Source organism: Lepisosteus platostomus, chromosome 1 (genome assembly GCF_059453375.1).
Source record: "Lepisosteus platostomus isolate fLepPlt1 chromosome 1, fLepPlt1.hap1, whole genome shotgun sequence".
NCBI lineage: Eukaryota > Metazoa > Chordata > Actinopteri > Semionotiformes > Lepisosteidae > Lepisosteus > Lepisosteus platostomus.
Window position 1 is genome coordinate 13160359 of NC_142611.1, and position 20612 is coordinate 13180970.

The window sequence follows — 20612 nt, forward strand, 5'->3', positions numbered from 1 at the left end:
GGAAAATGAATTTATAAGGATGTAACACAGCTTGGACTTTGCCCAGATCATGTCAAAAGTTCTTCCTCCTTTTAACATCCCACAGACCACCCATGAATCCACCCCTCCAGCAGGAGCATTTCATGCCTTTTCATACACTTGTCTAAACGCCAGTCACACAGCACCTCAGAATAAGCTGTTTTATCTGGTTTATGTTATTGCTGAAGGGATTACAGAGCAAGCGAAGCTGTACCATGCAGCTGCCTATTGTGTTAATGTGTGCTCAAGCAGTATTATGGTAATGATGCAAGAAACATTTATACGCCTCTTTATAGACGGATAATTGTGACACTGCGGAGTGGGAGGAGCCACGGTGAGCACCGGTTAAAAGTCAACGCCCCGGGCGAGAGAACAGAAGCACTGGTGTGAGGGTAGCAGGGACCAAAAATAATACAAAAAGAGTGGGGAAAAATATACAGAAAGGCAAAAAGAAAGTGTACCGCTGTGCCTCATGAGCTCCAGGCTGGGCTTACCCTATTTAACAGGGTCCAGCCTGGGAAAAAAAGAACCGCGAGCACAGTGGCAACCAGACTTGTCTCACCCTATTTAGTGAGGTCCAGTCGGGTTGAGCCTGGTATCATAGGTGCTTTTATTGTCTTTTCATGTATTTCACACTCTTTAATTATCCATTTGAGGCATGGTTACACAATGTTATGCCCGTTTTATTCTTTACTGATGGAAGGACCCAATACAGTTCTCAAATCTGGATTTCATGTTTTGGAGCATATATCTGGTGCCTGAAATTAAGAAACCTTTTGCCGTTTCCTGAACTGATGCAGTTTTATGAGGGGTTAAACAAAAATGTCTAAACAACTAATGGAGAGTTTTGTCCCAATTTTGATTTTTAACTTTTGAGAGTTCTAAGTAGTCCGTGTCTAGTCCATTGTTTGAGTGCATTCTTATTACTAAATATAGATTTCAATTGAAGAGATTATGAAACAGACATTTATTTTCCCCTTGGCACATAAAACACAAGCCAATGACTTGCCTTACCCTTTTAAGTTGAAAACTGGCATTTCAGTTTTAATTTGCACTGTATAGTTTAAATGTCTAATGTCATTCAGATTGTTTAGTGTAACTGGTGGAGTAGGGAATCTGGTTGGGACTTGTTAGTAAATGTTAGTAAATCAAGTTTTACTAATGTTAGTAAATTTACAAACATATTTACTAAATATGAGGCAATAAGGTGAAAGCTAAAAGGGAAAGTCAGACAAAATTCAAGACTGGACTGACACCAAGCAGATAACATTTACTGTAGATAAGAGTTCAGTGCAGGACAAAATGAGCTTTAGATGGTGGAAATAGGAGCTAAAAGAAATAATTAGTGAAAAAGACTGAGATGTCTGTGGTGACACATGTTCGACAACGTCAGCCTGTTAGATTTCTTCAGAACCAGCACTCTAGTACAAACCAGAGAGCAGAAGTGAAAACTTTCAGGGCTGTGTATTTAGAACTGAGATCAGGAGACAAAAGTTTTTCTTCTGCAAAAGGTTGTGGGAATGTAGAACAAGCTCCCCAGTACTAGCCAGTTACTATCAATAAAGAGTGCTAGATGGGCCAAATGGCCTTCTCATTTGTAACCTTTCCTATAAATAAAACCCAGCATACATCTGAAAGTTAAAGCCTTTACAAATCATATTTACAAAATCAGACATTTTCTTTAGGGGGGCGGGGGGGGGAGGAGTGATGGCTGTGAAAACATCTTTTCATACCAGCAGTACAAAAAATAAAATTGGCCAGAGAAGCACTGCTTTGTAGCACATAGTTGGAAATAACTTTTCTGGGTCATCTGTCTTTGATTAGCATGTTTGGACAATAATAGTTGTTGTGAAAACTAGAACTGTACTTATGATTTCACCAGACGACAGCAGTTACAAATGTTCAGCATTTTCCCTTTTTTCGAGATGCCACCCAAGAGTTTATCAACAGTTTAATAGTTTTACAATCACGCGGTCCGCAAGCGCTCATTGCTAGTAAGCGTGTGTTCTGCCTAAGCTCTCCCACTACTCCTACAGACATTCTTATGGATGTGGCTGTCCAGCTGTTGTGCTGGGCAAGTTTCCCATGGTAATAGGAGAGTTTTGAAGGGCGTTAAAGAAGAGCGATGTCTATCCATTCCTTGATGTTTGAGCTAGTATTATTGAACTTACCTTTTATGTCTTTGGCCTTATGTGTTTTTTTAATTAATTTCTGTTTATATTGCCTTATGGAATGTTGATTGTTCCCTCCATATACTTTCAGCAATACTTTTGTTGGAGAGGGCTAAATATAAACAACTTTTTTTTTTTACACCTTTCTGATAGATGCAAAACCGAATGGCTGTCCTCCTGTGCAATCTGAAGCCGGCGAAGATGAGAGGGGTATTGTCCCAAGCCATGGTGATGTGTGCTAGCTCACCAGACAAAGTGGAAATCCTTGACCCACCCAGTGGAGCTGCTCCTGGGGACAGAATCACCTTTGATGGCTTCCCTGGTTTGTACCCTTTTCATTTGACACTTTGTATCGTGTGATCCTTAATCGTATTCAAGCACAACGTCCGTATTTGCCCCACCTTTTCTTCTCAGTTCTTCCAAAAATTCACCTTGCTCAAAAATAAGATTACGAGTATTTTGCTTTCCTCTGCACTTTTTTACGATGTCATGGCGTTGGATGTGAATAAACTCCTGATTCTACTAGGAAAACTTGTTAGTTCTGTCCTGTACGTAACATTGGCTATAAACGGAATTGGTATATTGCAAATATTTGCCCCATGCAAGGTGATCGCACTCTGCACTGTGGATGATTTCAGAGATCCCTGCCCTTTACTAGCATGTAACTTGTGTGATGGACCCCCTGAAAGCATGATTTGCTGGGACATTTTAAGTAGAGATTTTGTCAAGCGTAGACTAACCAAGAACATAATTTAGCACATGGAGTGTTCATACACAAATTCTGCTTTGTGTTTACAATCTGTTGCTGAAGTAGCACCCTCTTCATACGCGTGTTCCTTTGCACAAACAGGCTGACGGACATTCCTTCAGAAAAATCTTAGAGTACTCGAAGCTGAAATTGATTAGTCTCTGAGGCCCAGATCACACTCTGAAGACTTACAAATGTACTTGCATAATATATTGCGGCTTTCAGATCGTGGAAAATTCCTTGACAGAGGGCTGGAATAGAAACCAAGGTGTCAAAGCACAAATGAGGGCAAGGTAGCAAGGTCTTGGAATATTATACTTTGATCTTAAAAACACATATATATCCATGCAGTTTTTCATGTAAGGTTTCCTACACATATTTTCATGATTTAAACAATTACAGTTGAGTTGTCATGAGTTAATTGAAACCATAACGTAGGCTAGAATAGACCTTGGGCCTGTGCTTATTTTTTGTATATGGTTGATTTTCAGTTTCCAGCTCTGAGAAGAGGGTGATGCATTTTACAATGTGGATATTTTATGTGCTTTGTTATTTCTGTGATGTGAAGCCCTGTGTTCTCTGACTAAGAAAAGCCCGCCCACCCGTTGTTGCATTTGGACATTTGTGCAGTGCTGCTTAGGAAATCCCAGTGGGCTGTTAAAGCTGCAACATCTAGACTGTACGGCTCGAGGTGTGCTCTGGACAAGAAACGTGCACTTGTTGATCCTCCCAGGAACCCAAGCAATTTGACAAACCCTGTAGCTAACTTTGTAATATGATTGGCTTAGGAGTGGAGTTTGGAGGACAGTGTCAGTGTGAAAATATAAAGCTTTCTTCATTGTTCCTAGCTTTCCCAAAACATGGGATTTCTGATGACATCAGAGGTTGAAGTCCCTTCTTGTTTTTAAAAAGTATCTACAGTACGTTTTTCCTTCTTGATCTGATTTTGCGAGCCCTACCAGAAGATGTTTGTTTTCAAAGGGATCTCTAGCCAAAACAATTTTACAACTTCTGCTCCATTGAAGCCATTTTCAGATTGGCCACGGAAGCATGGAAAAACTGTCTCATTTCCAGCTGTTCTTTGAACTGCTTGATCATAAAACTCAGTTATGACTGTGTAGTCTCTCAACAGGATGTTTACAGCAAGGCTCAGGAGAGACTCGGGATTTTTTGTATTCAGTTGACTTTTTCTAATTGCAAAATACAAATACTTTGAAGTAAAACAAACCTGAGAGAGATCTGAGAGCATGACATTTTTTTTGCTGTGGTACCAAACTCTGCCTTACATGAAGGTACCAACACATGTCACGTTACTAAACCTGGTCTTCCAAGCTGGACTACAGCCCAGTCATGGCACAGTATTTTTCAGGATGTCCCAAAAATAAGATTGCTGGAACAACTGGCATGGATCAACTACAGATTGCCAAACTCAGTGAGATGGGTTAGGATGATGACCGATGAAATATGAATCTAAGGGCTCCTTCTTTACCTCTTGTGAAGACACTGAAATGCCTGTTCTGGTCCTGATGAGAATGGAATTCAACACTGAAACGTGGTGTTGCCTAAATATATGCGTGTATTAATTATCCTCATCTTTCAGAGAAGTGATTGTTCTGCATCTCTTTTTTAAAGGCGAGCCCGACAAGGAGCTGAACCCCAAGAAGAAAGTGTGGGAGCAGGTTCAGCCGGACTTGTGCACCGATGGTCAGTGTGTGGCGGTGTACAAGGGAGCTCCTTTTGAAGTCAAAGGCAAAGGAGTCTGCAAAGCTCAGACCATGAGCAACAGTGGGATCAAATAAAGCCTGGAGCTCGGGTCCCGACTTGAAAAGAGAAAAACACTGACGGTCATGTAGAAGGAGTGCAGTCTGGTCAGTGATGGACGAATGTAGCACAATAAAGGCTTTGAAACGGATCATCAGTGATGGTTTTCATTTCTTAATCGAACCGTTTTAATCTAAACCTGCAACAGGTGACAGTGTGGGGTTGTGGTTAGGGCTCTGTACTAGAAGGGTGCGGGTTCAAGTCCTAGATATGCACGGCTGATGTGCCCTTAAGCAAGGTCATTCACTCACAAAGCTCTAGTAAAATGCCCGGCTGTGTAAATGGAAGACAAATGTAAGTCACTAGGGATGAAAGCAGCAGCCAAAGAAATACGTAATTATTAAAAATGATTCTTGACATTTTGTTGTGCTGCTTTGATGAGCAGAAAGAAATGTAAATACAATACTTGCACATCTGCGAACGACCCCATGACATGGGATTTCCTATGGTTATGTTTGACAGCTGTTCAAGGTTCTCGATGAATTCCAGTTGTTTTCTAAACAAATCTGGTATGTCTTTGGGAAAATCCTGTATGGTAGCTGTAATAGAGAGATTTGAGATGTATTTCCTTCTTTGAAACCTGGTTTGAGGAGGCGTTTTTGTAAATTAAAGTCAGAGACATAATTTTCCCCTTTGTTCATATAATTTTTGGAGTGCCTCTTGACTGTAATGCTGTGCTCATAAAGTTACCAGTGAAAATGTTCAACCGTATAAGAGAAATTGTAATCCTCTTGCTCTGTTGCTCTGTGAAGCATTATATCAAATCAGATTGTCTAGAGCAAAAGACTCTGGGCCAGGAGGAGGCCATATCCTGATTTTCTTCTGCTTGCACCTTATTAATTTTTGGCTACATTATTTTTCACTTGCTTAAGTTTGTTTTGCTCCTAAGCAACCTCTTGAACTTGAGTTTAAAATTACTTTCCCAGCTATTTTATAATTCACTTTGGCCCTTTGGTTTAATTTCACCCTAGGAATTAATGTGTTCATCTTTAAATGTTTAATTGCATCAGTAGTAATGACGTAACTGCAGAAAGTCTGCAACATGGTTAAGAGCTCTTACAGAGTGGATTTAAAATGCTGCCAAACCCTGCTGTGTTCTTCCTTCAGTATTTATACTTTTAGAAATCTTGTGTGCAATGCAATGCACCTTGTATTGATATACACTTAGTATAATCTAACCCATACACTCCTGTTTGTTCTAATTTGAAATGGGAAGTGTTGCTTTTTAAGTAACTTTCTAAAATCTTAATACTAATAATGTGGAAAATTAGAATTTTAACTATACATTTTTCATGTCAAAATGAAATTGATCAATACAAAAAAAAATCACCACAGCATTTTAAAATATGAATATTCAGCCAGGTTTATTTGTAAGCCAAGGACAACACCTAGGTTTGTATCAAGAATTGAGTTAACATTCATATGTTGAGTTTACAGTACGTACTTTTCCAAGCCAAACCAGCATACCACATTTATTGACAGGGAACAGTTGGAAGTAAGTTTCATTCTAATGAGAAACATGCCTGGATACTTGGGCTGGATTACTCCCCCAACCCGCATACTCAGAAGGAAAGTGAATATCAGATATATGGAGAAATGTTCTGTGATGTCAGGATAGCTTGAAACTAAATTGACTTAAAAAACACAATCGGATCACGTGTTTAGCAATATACAGAAGGAGATATCTTTAAATGTGGATTCTTTAGACCGCAAGGTTTCATTGCTTGAAAGTGGTGCTCACAGCGTTCCATTTATGGAGATGAGTAGTGATAGGAAAAAGTCCTTCTAGGGTGTCATTTTTAATTTAAGGTTGGCTTTGATAGAGAGGTTGGACTGATGTTTACCAATTTAAGATGGGCATACCTGACTGATTTATTGCAAGTTGCCTTTCCTTTTGAATGGCGTGTTAACTTAACTAGTTTTGTTATACTTGGATACATCAAGACTCAAATCCCACACCTCATTATGCATTTCTCACTTTCAGTAAGGACTGGTTGTTTATGTACCTTTTTCTGGCACCACGAATTCTTGATTCTGACCGCAAGCAATCGCTGTGTCAGGGTTTATGGAAACTAAAAACTTAAAAGGGAGTTCTCTGTGTTTGTTTTGCCCTGAGAGTTTGGCCAGTTTCTCCAAAATCGGTCTTCTTTCTTCCTGGAGCCAGCCCATAGAGTTGTCCACAAAGTGATGCCTGCTCTCCACGGAGTCCAGCAGAGTCCTTAGGGTACCAGAGGCCTGTTGTAAGTGCTCCCCCTCTTGGACTCCAGCTTTCTGCAGCGCGTCCCGGTGGGTGATGAGTAATAAGCCATGATTCTTCCAATCTGATCCAAAAAGATCCTACAATAACAACAGAGGCTTAGCTGCAACATGAATTTGATTCGTTTTGGTTTTTTCCCGGATTCTAACAGCCACCTCCAAGCAGGAACCTGCTCTCCTATTACCTGGTTCACACTGACCCAGGTCTCTACATCTCATTTAGACAGATTGACACATTGTATACTACATCTGGCCTTAAAAGTCAGACACAGTTCCAAGAAACTTTAAATATCAAAGTACTAAAGAAATGATATCCCTTGCAATTCAAGGATCAATGCCACTTGTGTGCTATATGAAAATCACAAGTAAAGTTTTGGTGATTTAAAAACATGTGAACAACAAAATGAAAATATTACATCTGCATCTCTGATCTCCAGATTCAGTTATAGATTCATGTTCATAAATCATCAAATACAAAAATCCCAAATTTGAAAAAGCACACAAGAATGTAATATCTTAAATCTCCAGAGACAGGTGATCCAAGTTTGAATCTTCAGTGCATCTTGGGAAAAATGACATTGGAGGCATTTAAATCTAGATTTGTCAGTGTGCCCGAAGGTAGGCCTTATCAGATACATGTGGAAATACCAACATATCCCATAAAGCTTATACATCTAGAGCTCTCTGAGTTCTGGAGAAAAGTGAAAAGTGCTTAAAATATATTTTCCAGGTGAGGTTTTTTGGAAAGAGTAAAGTTAGTGAAGACTAGCAAAAATATGGATAACTATGCCACTGAAATCTGACAAAGGACTGTGGAATCTGTTTCTTATTATCTTCTCCCAGATAGTAAACACCTTTCTGTTTTATTGTTACTCCAAATGTGAGATGTACAAGGTTTTCATTAACAATCTAAGAATTTGAAGAATTTCTGCATACCTGAACCTTTCAATGTCATTTGATGTTCAGAGACAGAAAATTGGAAAAAAAGGTGGTTTTGTGAGAGTTTAAAACATATTTAATGATAGGCATCATAAAATCTGCTCAGTTTGGGGCTTGCTTTCTGAAATCTTTTGAAAATGTTTTTCTGTAGAGTTATTAAATTAGTTTAAGTCAAAAGTGGCAACATATGTTGATAGGAAGTTTCTGAGGCATTGCAATTGATTGTGCATTTCCAAGGGTTACATTTTTAAATTAAACACAGAAAATTATTGTTTCTTTAAATACGATGTTTGACTTGTATTCAGTATTTTATTGAATATATATATATAAACACTTATTAGAATATACTAGCTAGACTATGCAAGTGACCAGACCAGAGGCAGTATGAATTATGTTTATCTCATCTGACCCCCAGCCTTGAAAGATGGTTGCAATTAGCTGTTATCTTGAAGTTATGGGTTTCTAAAATTATAGGTTTAATACTTTGTCATAAACATGTCATTTCTGGCGAACAGTTTTTTCTTCTGAAGAATTTTACTTACAAGCAGAGAGCAGGTCACTTTTTCTTCAAACGTCCTTGCAATATATTCTCACAGACCTCACACATTGATATACAGTAGTAAGTTCAGAAAGAAGTACACCATCCCAGTCTGATAAACATGCACATTAGTAAAGTAGCCACCATATTTTCTGCTGAGATGAACTCTCTTCCTTCCCAAGCCTCTGATACACTACAAGGTCATATGGTAGCATGTTCAGTCCACACAGTTCAAATAGTACCTCTTTCTTCATTCAAAATAATGGTAAAAGTGTGGTAAAACACAGAGATGTGCCAAAGCATGATGCCAACTGATGGGAGCCAAGACAAAGCATGGTAAAAATGTGGAAAAGGTACAAAATTACTTTGCAGATTTACTGTGGTAAAAATATAGGGGAGCTAACAGTATACTCAGCAACATAAATCCTTAAGTGAGTATGTATATAAAATTAAGGGGCTGGGGCTCAAAAATAGTGTTTTCTATTTTTAAAAAAACCTGCAGTCTCTAAATTTTCTTTATAGTTTTCAGATCTTTCAGTCCAATAACTGTCACGTCCATTTCATCAAGCTTTGGCAAAAGGTGTTTCTCCAGCCAGACTGACAGCTCTTCTAAGGACAAAAAGCCAGTATTAAAAGCCTTTTATCTGGAAAATGTCTACATAGTGTTGCGGTCCTTTGTTGGAGTGTTATGTTTTTTTCTAAATGCTTTCTCCTCTTTTCCCAGGTGTTGCCAATTAATTAAGTAGATGAGGTGGGAGCATTTAAAAGGGGAAGCTGAGACTACAAACAGGGGGGCCTGAGAGATCGGATATGGGGAACAGAGATGGTTGAGCGGTGTGTGGTTTTTGGGATGGGGTAAGACGTTTTGTGTTTGTGTGTTTCTTTTTGTTTTCGTTTTGGTTTGGTTAGTTAGTGCAGATAGGTGTAGAACTTTTTTTTGGTACGGCCTTATTGTTTAGGCACAACCACCTTTTTTCCCCAGTTTTAGTCTACCTAGTTTGTTTATTTTTCTTTTATAGTCAGTTTTGCTTTTTTTTCTTTCCCCTCCTGAGTTGAATATGAATCTTGACTTCTGGTTCCCTGGATTCGCGATGATAATACTGTAACGCATACGGCCGCCTTTGCAGGTTGTTCGAGCCGGTCCTTCCCGCCCTTCCCTGTGAATAGCAGGGACCGCAGCCGTCGAGCTGACGGGAGACTTCCCTTTAGCTCAACTGGCTGGGTGCCTGTTGAGTGACGCCGGAGGCCCGGGTTAGAGTCCCCAGCGGTGGGGGGCCGACCTGAGGTGGCAGCGGCGAGGGCGCTTTCCCACGTGAACCCGGGAGCTACAATACAATTAGTTTGTTGTCCCAGGAGAATCCGATCTCTCAGGTGTTCTTTTTATGTTAGGGCTTTTGGTCAAACCCTAGACATATTTTTAAGGTCGTAACAATAGCACTTACGTCTTAATGTTAGACATTTAAAAACCTGTCATGATGAAGTGAATGCAAATTAAAAAACAGGCACATTACTTAAACTGCTGAGACAACAACATGATGTCTTACGTTATGTTATTCAGAGCTCTCACAAAAGAAAATGTAGATATATGTAATGATTATATATGTAATTAATACCAATGCAGCTTAGAAGCTTACAGCTTAGGCAATTACTACCAGCCTATAGGACTGGGATGGTAATGTAATATTGCTGTCTTAATGGAAAAGCCACTATCCTGTGCATTAAACCTCAGGTAAACACAAATTGCTGACTGTTGGCAGAATAAATCTTAGATTCCTTAAACGGTGGACTCATTTGCAGTACTTTTTGTAGCATACATAGAAAAATGGTTTACATTTTTTTTAAACCTGGAAGTAATCAAGTAGTATTAAGACAATATTAAAGTGGGTTGTTTGCAAGTTGCATAACCAGGAGCTTTTTTCCAGATGGCACTTTTGACTGTCCTTCAGAATAACCTTGCCAGCTTTTGTACAAGAACTGTATTGAAGGAACCGGACAGAGCTAATCAATAAAGGAAGATATTTAATTGATTTACTTGTGAATTATTCTTGAGCATGATCCGTTTGAGAATCTTGCCCAGCAATCTCAATCAATTTCTGCATAGATATGGACCTAGGTATAGGAACAAGAGGTTTCTGCAAACCCTTCTCCTGTGGTTTCTACTGAATTGTGAAAAAGCTTCGATCCACGCTGGATCTTTAACCCTTGCTCTGTAAGTGGTAGTAGCAACGTGTAGTAATTCAATTCATGCCATGTCATGTTGTTGGGGGGAGGCTCTCCTTACCTCAGCCAACTGGAGAAACTGACAGTCCTCCTCGCACAGTGGGACGTCGGCCCTGACCACAAGCAGCAACACATGTACTCCGTCACGCAGTTTCAGCCGGAGAGCATCCTGGAAAGCTTGTTTCACTTCCTGCCGGCTCAGGAGACTGTTGGGGTAGGCTGGGGTATCTAGCACCCTGAGGCGCAAGGCCGTCTCTCTGCCCTGGCGCCGCATGAAGCTGTGGAAGGTCCTGCAACACAGCTGGCAGCCCTGGGTCACGGGGCCCAAGGAGAGCCGGCTCTCAAACTCGTGGCTCCCCAGGAGTGTGTTTCCTGTCGCACTCTTCCCACATTGAGGTCTCCCCAGCAGGAGAACTGTGAGGGTCAGCGCATCTAAATCCGCCATCTTCATCCAGACATCTGAGAATTGACCACTAATCTTGCACTGTTATATATGCAGTATGCCTATTGATCCAAAATACATAAATATACATTGACGTGAGTATCATTCTTGCTTCATTTGTACATAAACTTAATTACACAAGTAAAAACCCCTCTGTTTTAAGTACAACAGTACATCCAGTCTTTCCCGTATTTATGTATATATACATTATTTCCTTTTTCAAGCTTTGATCTCCAACATTATCCAAGTATACAAGTTATATCAAAATAGAAAGGTTATAAAGAACATTTACAGTCCGAGAGGCTTGACACATGAGAATAATGAACCAGTGCTTACCTTCTGTGAATGAAAATAGGGAAGTATTTATCTGACTTTGAAACATTGTTTGTTCAGTGCCTGAGAGAGATAGTTCCCCACTGTTTGTTTTAGTTACAGTTTGACTAAATTATCTGCGGAGTGACAGTGGTCTGTAAGTGTCAGTACAGCAGCTCCGCTTGTTTATGGTTCTTACCCTTAATGGAGAAAGTCCAAAGGTAGAAACTTCTCCAGTATTTCATTGTTGAGTCACCTGTGTGGGCTTTCCCAGTTCAAGAAGGCCATGTTGTGTAAACTAATTAGATTATACCTTTTGTTTTAGCATTCAGAAACATTTGCTTTACCAGGACAAATTATTATTTTCACCACAATCTGGAATGTCTGCCAGTTACATAGTATATGGCTCCCTTATCTCTTTCTCAATAATTAAAATAAATCGAAAAGCATGCCAAAATGTAACACATCTGTAACTGTATGTAGTTACAAATGCACTGAGACACGTGCAAAACACAAATACTAAATTCAGAGTGTAACTGCAAATATTTAAATGTACACTATGTACATAGATTATACATACATAGTAAATTAGGAGTGTAAGATGCAGAGAAACATGAGCCTATGTCTCATCACAAAGAAGGAGTCAATAATGATTCAGGTTATAGACTAGCCTACAAACTGTACAGTATAGGTTGTCCAATGAACATAAATAATTAAATATGTATCTGTGATGGGTCTTGAGTATTTTGCTCAAGTAAGATGCAACAGCACTTTTAATAATATCATTATTTTTACCATGTACAGGATTCCATTTTTACACTGGGGTGGTTTGTGAATATGCTGAAGTTGTTCTTAGATCCCACCAGTGTATTAGTTTTTCATGTTGTCCCTCAGTTTGGGGCACATTTATGATGGAACTCAAAAGGTTTGAATAAATAACATCATATTTGTAATGTTGTTGCTCTGGTGCTTATAAAAGCTCATATAGACTGGAAAGAAACCCAGAATCAAGGTTTTGGAGTTAAATGAACTTTATTACCATTATTTACAATGTCAAATGTATCCTGGCAAACTATTTGACAGAGTTATAGTGCTGATCCAAGAGTGAGTGTCTGTTCCCTGTACCCCTGCTGCCATAAAAAACCCACTGACCTCTGATCTGGATCTGTACCAGACACTGCAGCTTCTCATCTCAATAGTCTTACACAGCACAAATCCAGATAATACAAATAACCCAGCAGGACGTTTGCATTTTTCAGATTCTAACCACATCATATAATCAGGAAAGCAGACCTCGGGAAATGTTATATCATATCATATAACAATTTAATATATTAAGCAAGAGTCTCTAGCCCTGGACCTGACATCTATCCAGTAGGTTTTACAGGTCATCACAAGACACTTATTTTGAAAGATCAGGAACAATCAAACGTTATTTGTTCAATTAAGCAAGTGAAACCCTTGTTTTCTAAATTCTAGAATGTGTATGTGCTCAAAGTATAGGCTGCACAATTGCTAGAAGCCTCAGCTGATTCTAAAACAAAGGCTGAGCCTTGGTGCTCATTCTGTATATTGCAGTAATCAATTACCTGACTAAAGAAAACAAAATCTCTTGGGCCCATAAACAAAGGACATGCTCTTTTCATTTCATGTGTAGTCTACCAAACATGGTTGCAGTACCAGAAGCAGGAAAAAAATATTAACAGTTGTTCATTTTTTATGTCAGCTCACTTCTAAGGTGTGGACATCTTTGAATAATCGTAATTAATAATTGTCACGGGGGCAGCAGTGTGGAGCAGTGGTCAGGGTTCTGGACTTGTAACTGGAAGGTAGTGGTTTTAAATTCCAGGTGAGACACTGCTGTGTACCCTTGAGCAAGGTACTTCATCCTAATCGCTTTAGTAAAATATCTTGTTATATAAATGGGTGCAAATGTATGTCAAATCAAAGCCTCAGATAATAAATTAATCATTAATAGGTTTATCAAAATGAGTTAAGCTAAGGTTCAGAGTTAAAAAGCAAAACACAAGAATACTTGCAGGTGGCAGTAATGATTCCCCTAGCTTGTGAGACCAGACTATTGCTCTAAGCCTGAGTTTGTGTTACAGCTCAGAAATATTTATGGAGATTTTTATATTCAGTATATTAGGAACCCAGTTCTCTCTTTACACAGTTAGACACAAAACTAATACATGACTATTAGGTCTTAATGGCTAATTACTAAATCAGAATTTAAAACTATTTCAGTTTTGCTTCACATCATGTGAAGGACTGTTTAAAGGATGTGTAATTTCCCATGTCCTAGAGTGAGTTTTATTTAGTCTGGCGATTGGTTACCTGTGTTGTTTACTTAAAATTGTGATTTTTTTAAGATCAGAAACAGCACAGAATGTTGTAATATGGAGTCTCTCATCATTGTCTCACATACACTCACACACTCACACTCTCACACACATACACACACACGCACACGCACACGCACACACACACTAATAGTTTAGGTGTGAGTGCAAATGTGTTTCATTTTCTTAGCTAAGTTCCTAACAACACAAAGACTTTCAAATGGGTGGTGTGCTAGACGCAGACGATCATTCACAATGCCATCTTGACACAAGCGCACCCTAGCACCCTACTGATTACTATTTCATGTAATAGGCAAGACAGGATACAAATCCTGTATTCTACTGACAACACTACTAAAACCTCTAATGTGAGATAGGGGCTTAAATTAGTCTGAACAGGATTTTTCTTGTAACACTTCAGTTGTTGCAAATTCTATTGTTAAATTCTGTAAAATCCATAATGGAAGCAGAGTATACTGTACATTAATATAGTGCTAAGAACTTAATAGTAACTGATCCCTACCAAAGATTAATAATGTTTAATATCAAAGCTCAGATATTTCATTTTTATGTATATAAACATTTATTTATTTATTTAATTATTTGATGACTTAGTTAATTATGTGTTCTGTATCTGTGAAGTGTCATTTGCCATGCCTAACTGTTACAAATGTTACTTTTAACTAGAGTACATATCCTTCAAAAACAGCTTTTTTAAGGTCCAAAAAACTTAAACCCAGAGGTTTCTGTGGCAACAGGAGAGCAGATGATGCTTGTTCAGAAAACCTTGCATTATAAGTATGGATCACACATACAGTAAGTATAATACCTAGGAAAGAAAAGGAAACTTAACTTCGTTTTATGTGACTGGCCACTGGAGAATGTAAGGTCAGAAAGGTATTCTTTTGCCTAGGAAATCTCAAAACGTGAACGCATTGCTGTCTGTCCGGATGCCAACACATACTGTATTCAGTTTCTTCTAGTTTATGGGCATGCACAGTCATTAAAAGTAAAACTGTCATATAACTCAAACATACAGCATAGGACAAACAATGGCAGTGAGCACTTGAGATTCTTCCAGCATTAAATGTTCACTGTTATTTTACTGCAGTTTTCACTCAAGGAGTGTAGCAAAATAACAACACAGGAAACAGTGAGTTAGAACAAGCTACTGATAGAAATGTGTTTATGTTGATGCATCATTTAACCTCACAATATATCCTCCATGCAATGTGGGGAAGCAATGTAAAGTCAAACAGAATGTTAGGATAAATAATGAAGGGACAGAATTTAGATCAGTGAATGCTACTGTATGTCAATATGAACATTGTGCTAGTAAGATGTTGTTTAGAGTGATGTGTACAAGTTTGCTCACCACATTACAAGAAACATGGTGCTGCTGAGAAGCTGAGCAATGCAAATGTCCCTGGGCTTACAGAAAAAGAATGCCCTACCCTTGCCAAATGCCCAAATAATCTTTTTAGTCTTGAACAGAGGAAAGTATGAGGGGGCCTGTTTCAAGTATTCAAAGTCCTCAAAGTCATTGATGAAGTCAACCTCAATGACTTCATCCGACTCCACAGTGAAGCGTGAACCCATGTCAGGATTTCTGAAAGGGGTGAGTTGTTGGACCCCTGTGCGAAGCCATGAGGAAGGGAGTTCAAGCAAAAGTAAATCCAATATTCCAAATCCAAGTCAGGCAAGAGCGAAGCCAAAAGTAGGAGAACCAGGTCGGGTAGTCAAAGGAGTCAGGTCCAGAATAGTAGCAGGCGCACAAGAGAAAGCTGTGGAAGGCTTATCAATAGTGAGCGTACAGTAGGTAAGCCGGTGAAGAGTGTTTAAATATTGAAGAGAGAGACGTGGTTGGATAATTAGTTCCTGGATGAGCGTGTGTGGAATTTAGCACGCGTGGGTATCCCAGGGCGCTTACGGGAGTCAGTGAGACCCAGGGACACATTTGGAAATGAAAACTGATAACAGTAGGCGTGTCTTTAAGCAAAGGAATATGGGAGTATGGATTTGACTGGATTGAATAAGGTATCCAGCCATGTTATTGAAACTGATGCCCTGGCATCCGCGCAGGACAAGACGCTCCTCGGTTAGCCACCAAACAAGCTAGATAGGATAAAAACCTCCCGCTAGTCTGAATGCTTCCTTATATAACCATAAAAAGAACTGTAAAAACCAAATGATACTGAAGGTAATCTGAGATGCTTACAAACATACAGTATGTCAACATTTTGGCATGTTTGATTCAAGGGGACAAAATGCAACACCACTTACACAATACTTTAATAATTAATTGTAGCCATATTACTGCCAAATCTTCATTACTATTTAAATCTCGCTGTAAGTATTGTTACACATGATAAGAAAAATCAACAATTTTTCACCTACTGTATAGGCTCGCCACTGAGATAATTACAACAATTCATATTAGACAAAAAGTTGATGAAGAGAAGTAGATTTATTACATTTAAATCACCTACAGTACTCAGACAATATTTTTGAAACAATTACTTTGTTATATTACAGTTTATTAATGTGTTGTTAAAATTTAGCACTTTATGAATAGGTGTATACAAAGGTGACATGGAGGTGCACAGTCAACTGGCAGTTTGTTGTCATAAAACAAGTCCTCAAAACATCCCTAATTTCTAGGTGAATTATGCAGTTCTAATTTAAAGAAAAACTAGAGATTCTATACTGGATAGTAGAAGGAAAGAGGACAAACTATTGTTTCACCAGGTGCGACATATCCAAATAGTTGTACAGAAAAAGATTTAAGAGATCTCTACCAAGCCTTACCAGCAGTGATTTTCTGTTCATTTTCCATTATTCTTGAATAGAATTCTGAATGATGAACAAACGTTTTTTTTTGAGTGTGTGTGGGAGTCTTCCATAATTAAAGAAAACTCACATCAAAATCAGCTTTTATTTTCAGGAGGCCCCAGTTTTTTTCCACATTATTTCTGAAAATTAATACACACAAGCGTGTTGCTGTGTTTTAGAAAACATTTTTTTTCTCAAATGTAAACAGTGTTATTGGATTATTACGACAAAACCAATAGTTCGTTTAAGAGGAAAAGGGAAAGAAACACTTTTTTCTTTTTTAAAAAAAAGACTAAAAGCAGAAAGATCCATACAGCCTATTCAAGATTATTATTTAAACACCTGCCAACATTTTATAAAAGCAAACATAAGAGCTCTTGTATGATAGACATTGCGTTATTGCTGTACATTTTGATTATAAATGTCATTACATTAAGACACCGAGAATTTACAAAACATTCCTGCAGAGGTAGTTTTTGTGCTGCTTAAAAAGAGGAGCTTTTCAAATGTATAGCCTTCAAAGATTTAGTGTTTGGGGAACTGGATTTACATGGTCAAAAATCAGCATCAGTACAGCTGTTGTATGTCTTCATAAAATGATTTATTAATATAATTACTGTATATGATTCTGTATTTTCAATGTCCTGTGAACATCTCTTTGATAATCGATTATACCCTGTTTATTTCGGAAAACGCGTACTGAATGTTTGGTTGTATTACTCTGTTGATTTAAACTAATTGTCTGAGTATTCTCTTTTATGTATAATTTCTGTTTGTATGAAAACATTTACAAAACGAGATTATTTTTTTTCTATAAACTTCACATTTGAAACTAGTTTCTAGAAATGGTAATTTAGTTATTTTATACAATATATTGTGGAAGGACGTTGATATATAGTATAGTTTTATTTTGAATTAGATGATTAGATTAATCTTCTTTATTTGTGTTGATTGATTAAATTAAATAGTTTTTAATACGAATCCACACACTTTTGAAAGCCAAATAGGAACATGTTAGCATAGAAGATATAATAATTGGATAGTCAGTGTTCGGTCTTTGATGCGGAAACGTCTCCTTCACACTAAATGCTTTACATACCACAATGTTCAGAAGTCTTTCCTTTTTTCAAAATATTTGAAAAAATCTAAAACTACAATAGCAAGTTACCGTGGAACGAAAGATGTGGTTAAACTGGCTAAAGACCAGATCTTTTCTTGTACTCGAGTCAAGAAATGCAGCCCAAGAATGTAGATTGTTTGCGTGTAAATTGTAAGCTTTTTGAGGCTGAGTGCGGTTTATTTTCTTAATTACTCTTATAAAGGGAGCAAGTGAGTGTGTAAAGGTGACTTAACCCCTGCCAGTGAAACCGCAGTCTGATTGTTCATTTGTAATATTTCATGTCCAGTCGTGGACTACTCACTTGATAACGGCAGATGAGATGAACGATTAGTCCAATGTTTATTAAAATAATAAACCGTTTCTTGGCAGCTCAGGGAGTTAGCGTACTGACACGTCAGTCTGTTCAACGCAACCAAGAGTGTGCAGGTATTTTTATTTGCTGAGCTCATTGTATGTTTATATAATGCAATTAGAATGTTAATTATATCGTATTGATTATTTAGTACAGTACATCAGTTCAGAAGAGGAGATAAAAAATGAAGTTCTGTGTCACGAACGTATACTTCACTAATGCCTGTCTCACCAGTTTTTCATATTGTGTATGCGTTATTAATGTTTTATTTCTGACGAATTGCACATTCTTTTATAGGGTGTCTCGAGTGGGGACACAACGAAAGTCACCGTGCTGTTAAGCATGTCGAGGCGGAGAATTTAAATGACAGTGACCTCTGCTGGGGATACGTGGAAGTGCACTGAGGTGATGCGAAAGCACAGGAAATATACTGAATGCGCTTGGCTCCTATGAAGGTTTGCACCTTTTCGGTAATATCCCTTTTGTACATGGCGCTGAAGTTCACTTCCGCCGTGGCCATAATTCAGATAATCACTGACACCAGCCCTGTTCCTTGAGAGTTCCTGCTCAGTCCATCTTGTAGGTTACTGGGTTTTAAGGAGTAGGAACACGTTATCAACTGATTAGGCAAGTAATCCTATTAGTAGCCCTGTTATGACGGCTCTGGACTTTGAAGGCTGAAGGGTCTTCATATGTGTGCCAAGTTATCTCTAGATTGCTTCTAGACCTGGTCTAGTTCTTCTGTTTCTGCTTGTAAAATGATTGATATTTAGGTTTAGAGGATCTAGATTTAGGTAGCACAACCAGATAGTCCTACAACCTGAAATAAGGTTCTTCAGCTGTCCTTCATTTCACATTACTGTGGTGTTACCACTACCTTTGTTTGCGGAGGGGAATCCCAGTCTTTACAGTGATATATACTGTATAAAGGTCCAGGCAAGTTATAACTACTGTTTATCTTTAGATGGTCATACTTAGCTTTGCATTCATGCTTAAATTGTTTCATAGGCTTGATATAGTTTGTTTTGCTTTTTAATGGAACCATACCATGGTTTTCAAACCTTTTGGCATGATGATGCTTTCAAGTATTTTTGTCTGTTTGTTCTGTTTTCATCATATGGTATCACAATAACTTTTTAATGAAATATGAAATAATACAATGAATGCTCCACAGACAAGACCTGTAACAAAAAGAAAGAAGGGCTTGTTAATGTCAGTAGAGACCGAAAATATCTTGAAGGGTACAGACGTCAGTGACGTCCAGATTTCTGCGGTACAGTGGCTGTGTATTTTGCAATTTAGATTTGCTCTGTCTTTCCACAGGCAAAGAGTCCTTGGTTTGCAAGAACTTATTTGCAGAGCACACAAGTCTGGGCAGTGGAGGCACAAAGAGCTTTTTATACAGCAGTGATTGCCTTAAACCTAACAGCACCACCTTGCACACTGCCAGTGAGATTATATTCCACGAACCTGCTGATGTAGGGCACTTTTACCCGAGGGAAAGTCCCAAAGGGAAAGTTTGAGGTCAGTCACTCAATTCCTATGAAACAAGTGGACCAGTGTCCCGTATTCTCTTAGTGAAATTTAAGACATAAAAAAAATACAAAAATACACATGGCTTGGGACAAACAACAGCAAAAACCTTGCCAATATAAACATCTTTTGCAGAAAAATATATGTTAGAGCTCCACAGGTTTTCAGGGGTGACTCCTTTTCAGTTGTCCTTGGATTTTGTAGAGTAGTTTTGGTTGGGGCCTTTTTCCTGCCTGCCCATGTTCATACAGGTAGAGCTTCGCCTCTGTGTGTACTGAGAAGAGACAAATAGAGGTTAATTTATTTCCTGAAATGTTGTGCATTTTACTCTTTCTGCTTTTCCCTGTGACATTAACCTCTACTTGTGCATATGCTTATATTTACCTCTCAGGGATTATTTGGAAAACTATACACCTGCTCTAAATAATTATTGGATTGAGTGTGGTAAATGTTATCTCCTTTAAAAATTGTAACTCTTAAAACATTTCTGGTTGAATAAATACAATTTCTCATATAATGGTGAAGTCCTCTGTAAGATGTACCGAAATTGACTTTTAAATATTTAATACATTGATCATGGCGGATTTCTATCCCTGAAAGTGAATTTGTTTTCATACAGAATTCCTCTGTCCTAATCCCCTTTTAAAATGCCAGTTATTGAGGAATTGAAATTAAACTAACCAAACTGGCACAAGGAGAAACAAATCGTTTCTCTTGAGAGACTGTTTTAAAACGTTCGATGAACCTCAACCCTTTTATGGTATTGCAGTTTGAAAGTTGCATGTTTGTATCAGTGACAGTAAAATAACTTTAGTTTGGTTTCTAGAGTTTTCTGCCTTCTGTATTTGGCCTATAAATCTTTTTTGATTAATTTTCTTTAAAGCATTGTGGATATATTATGTAGATTGCTTTCAATAAATGATGTACTTTACTTAGTATGCTACCTATTGTAACCTCCTGACAGTATT

The 20612-nt window shown here is 38.2% G+C and overlaps 2 protein-coding genes across 4 annotated transcripts in view; one reads left to right on the top strand and one right to left on the bottom strand.

The window, feature by feature from the left end:
- The window catches only part of aimp1a (aminoacyl tRNA synthetase complex interacting multifunctional protein 1a), a 29900-nt gene extending 25051 nt beyond the window's left edge, over positions 1–4849 (top strand). For both annotated transcript variants that reach the window (XM_088624916.1, XM_088624909.1), the window contains exons 6-7: positions 2343–2511; positions 4570–4849. In XM_088624916.1, the coding sequence (XP_088481042.1) occupies positions 2343–2511; positions 4570–4736 (336 nt within the window). In that variant the 3' untranslated portion in view covers positions 4737–4849. The remainder of the gene's footprint in view (positions 1–2342; positions 2512–4569) is intronic.
- Positions 4850–6095: 1246 nt separating this feature from the next.
- Positions 6096–18154, bottom strand: LOC148677737 (GTPase IMAP family member GIMD1-like). 2 transcript variants are annotated; one of them, XM_088624949.1, is made up of 3 exons: positions 18061–18154; positions 10773–11215; positions 6096–7095 (listed from the first exon to the last, which is right to left on the bottom strand). In XM_088624949.1, the coding sequence occupies exons 2-3, from the start codon at positions 11160–11162 to the stop codon at positions 6757–6759; spliced, it is 729 nt and encodes a 242-aa protein (XP_088481075.1). In that variant the 5' UTR covers positions 11163–11215; positions 18061–18154; the 3' UTR covers positions 6096–6756. The 2 variants fall into 2 exon arrangements, with proteins under 2 accessions (XP_088481075.1, XP_088481067.1); XM_088624941.1 differs by lacking the exon at positions 18061–18154 and adding an exon at positions 11490–11663.
- Between the last annotated feature and the right edge of the window lie 2458 nt (positions 18155–20612).

Excerpts from the sequence above, each read along its gene's own strand:
- LOC148677737 (XM_088624949.1), bottom strand. The coding sequence starts at position 11,162 with ATGAAGATGGCGGATTTAGATGCGCTGACCCTCACAGTTCTCCTGCTG. Across the intron at positions 7,096-10,772 it reads AGTTTCTCCAGTTGGCTGAG|GATCTTTTTGGATCAGATTG; the intron begins GTAAGGAGAGCC and ends TTGTTATTGTAG.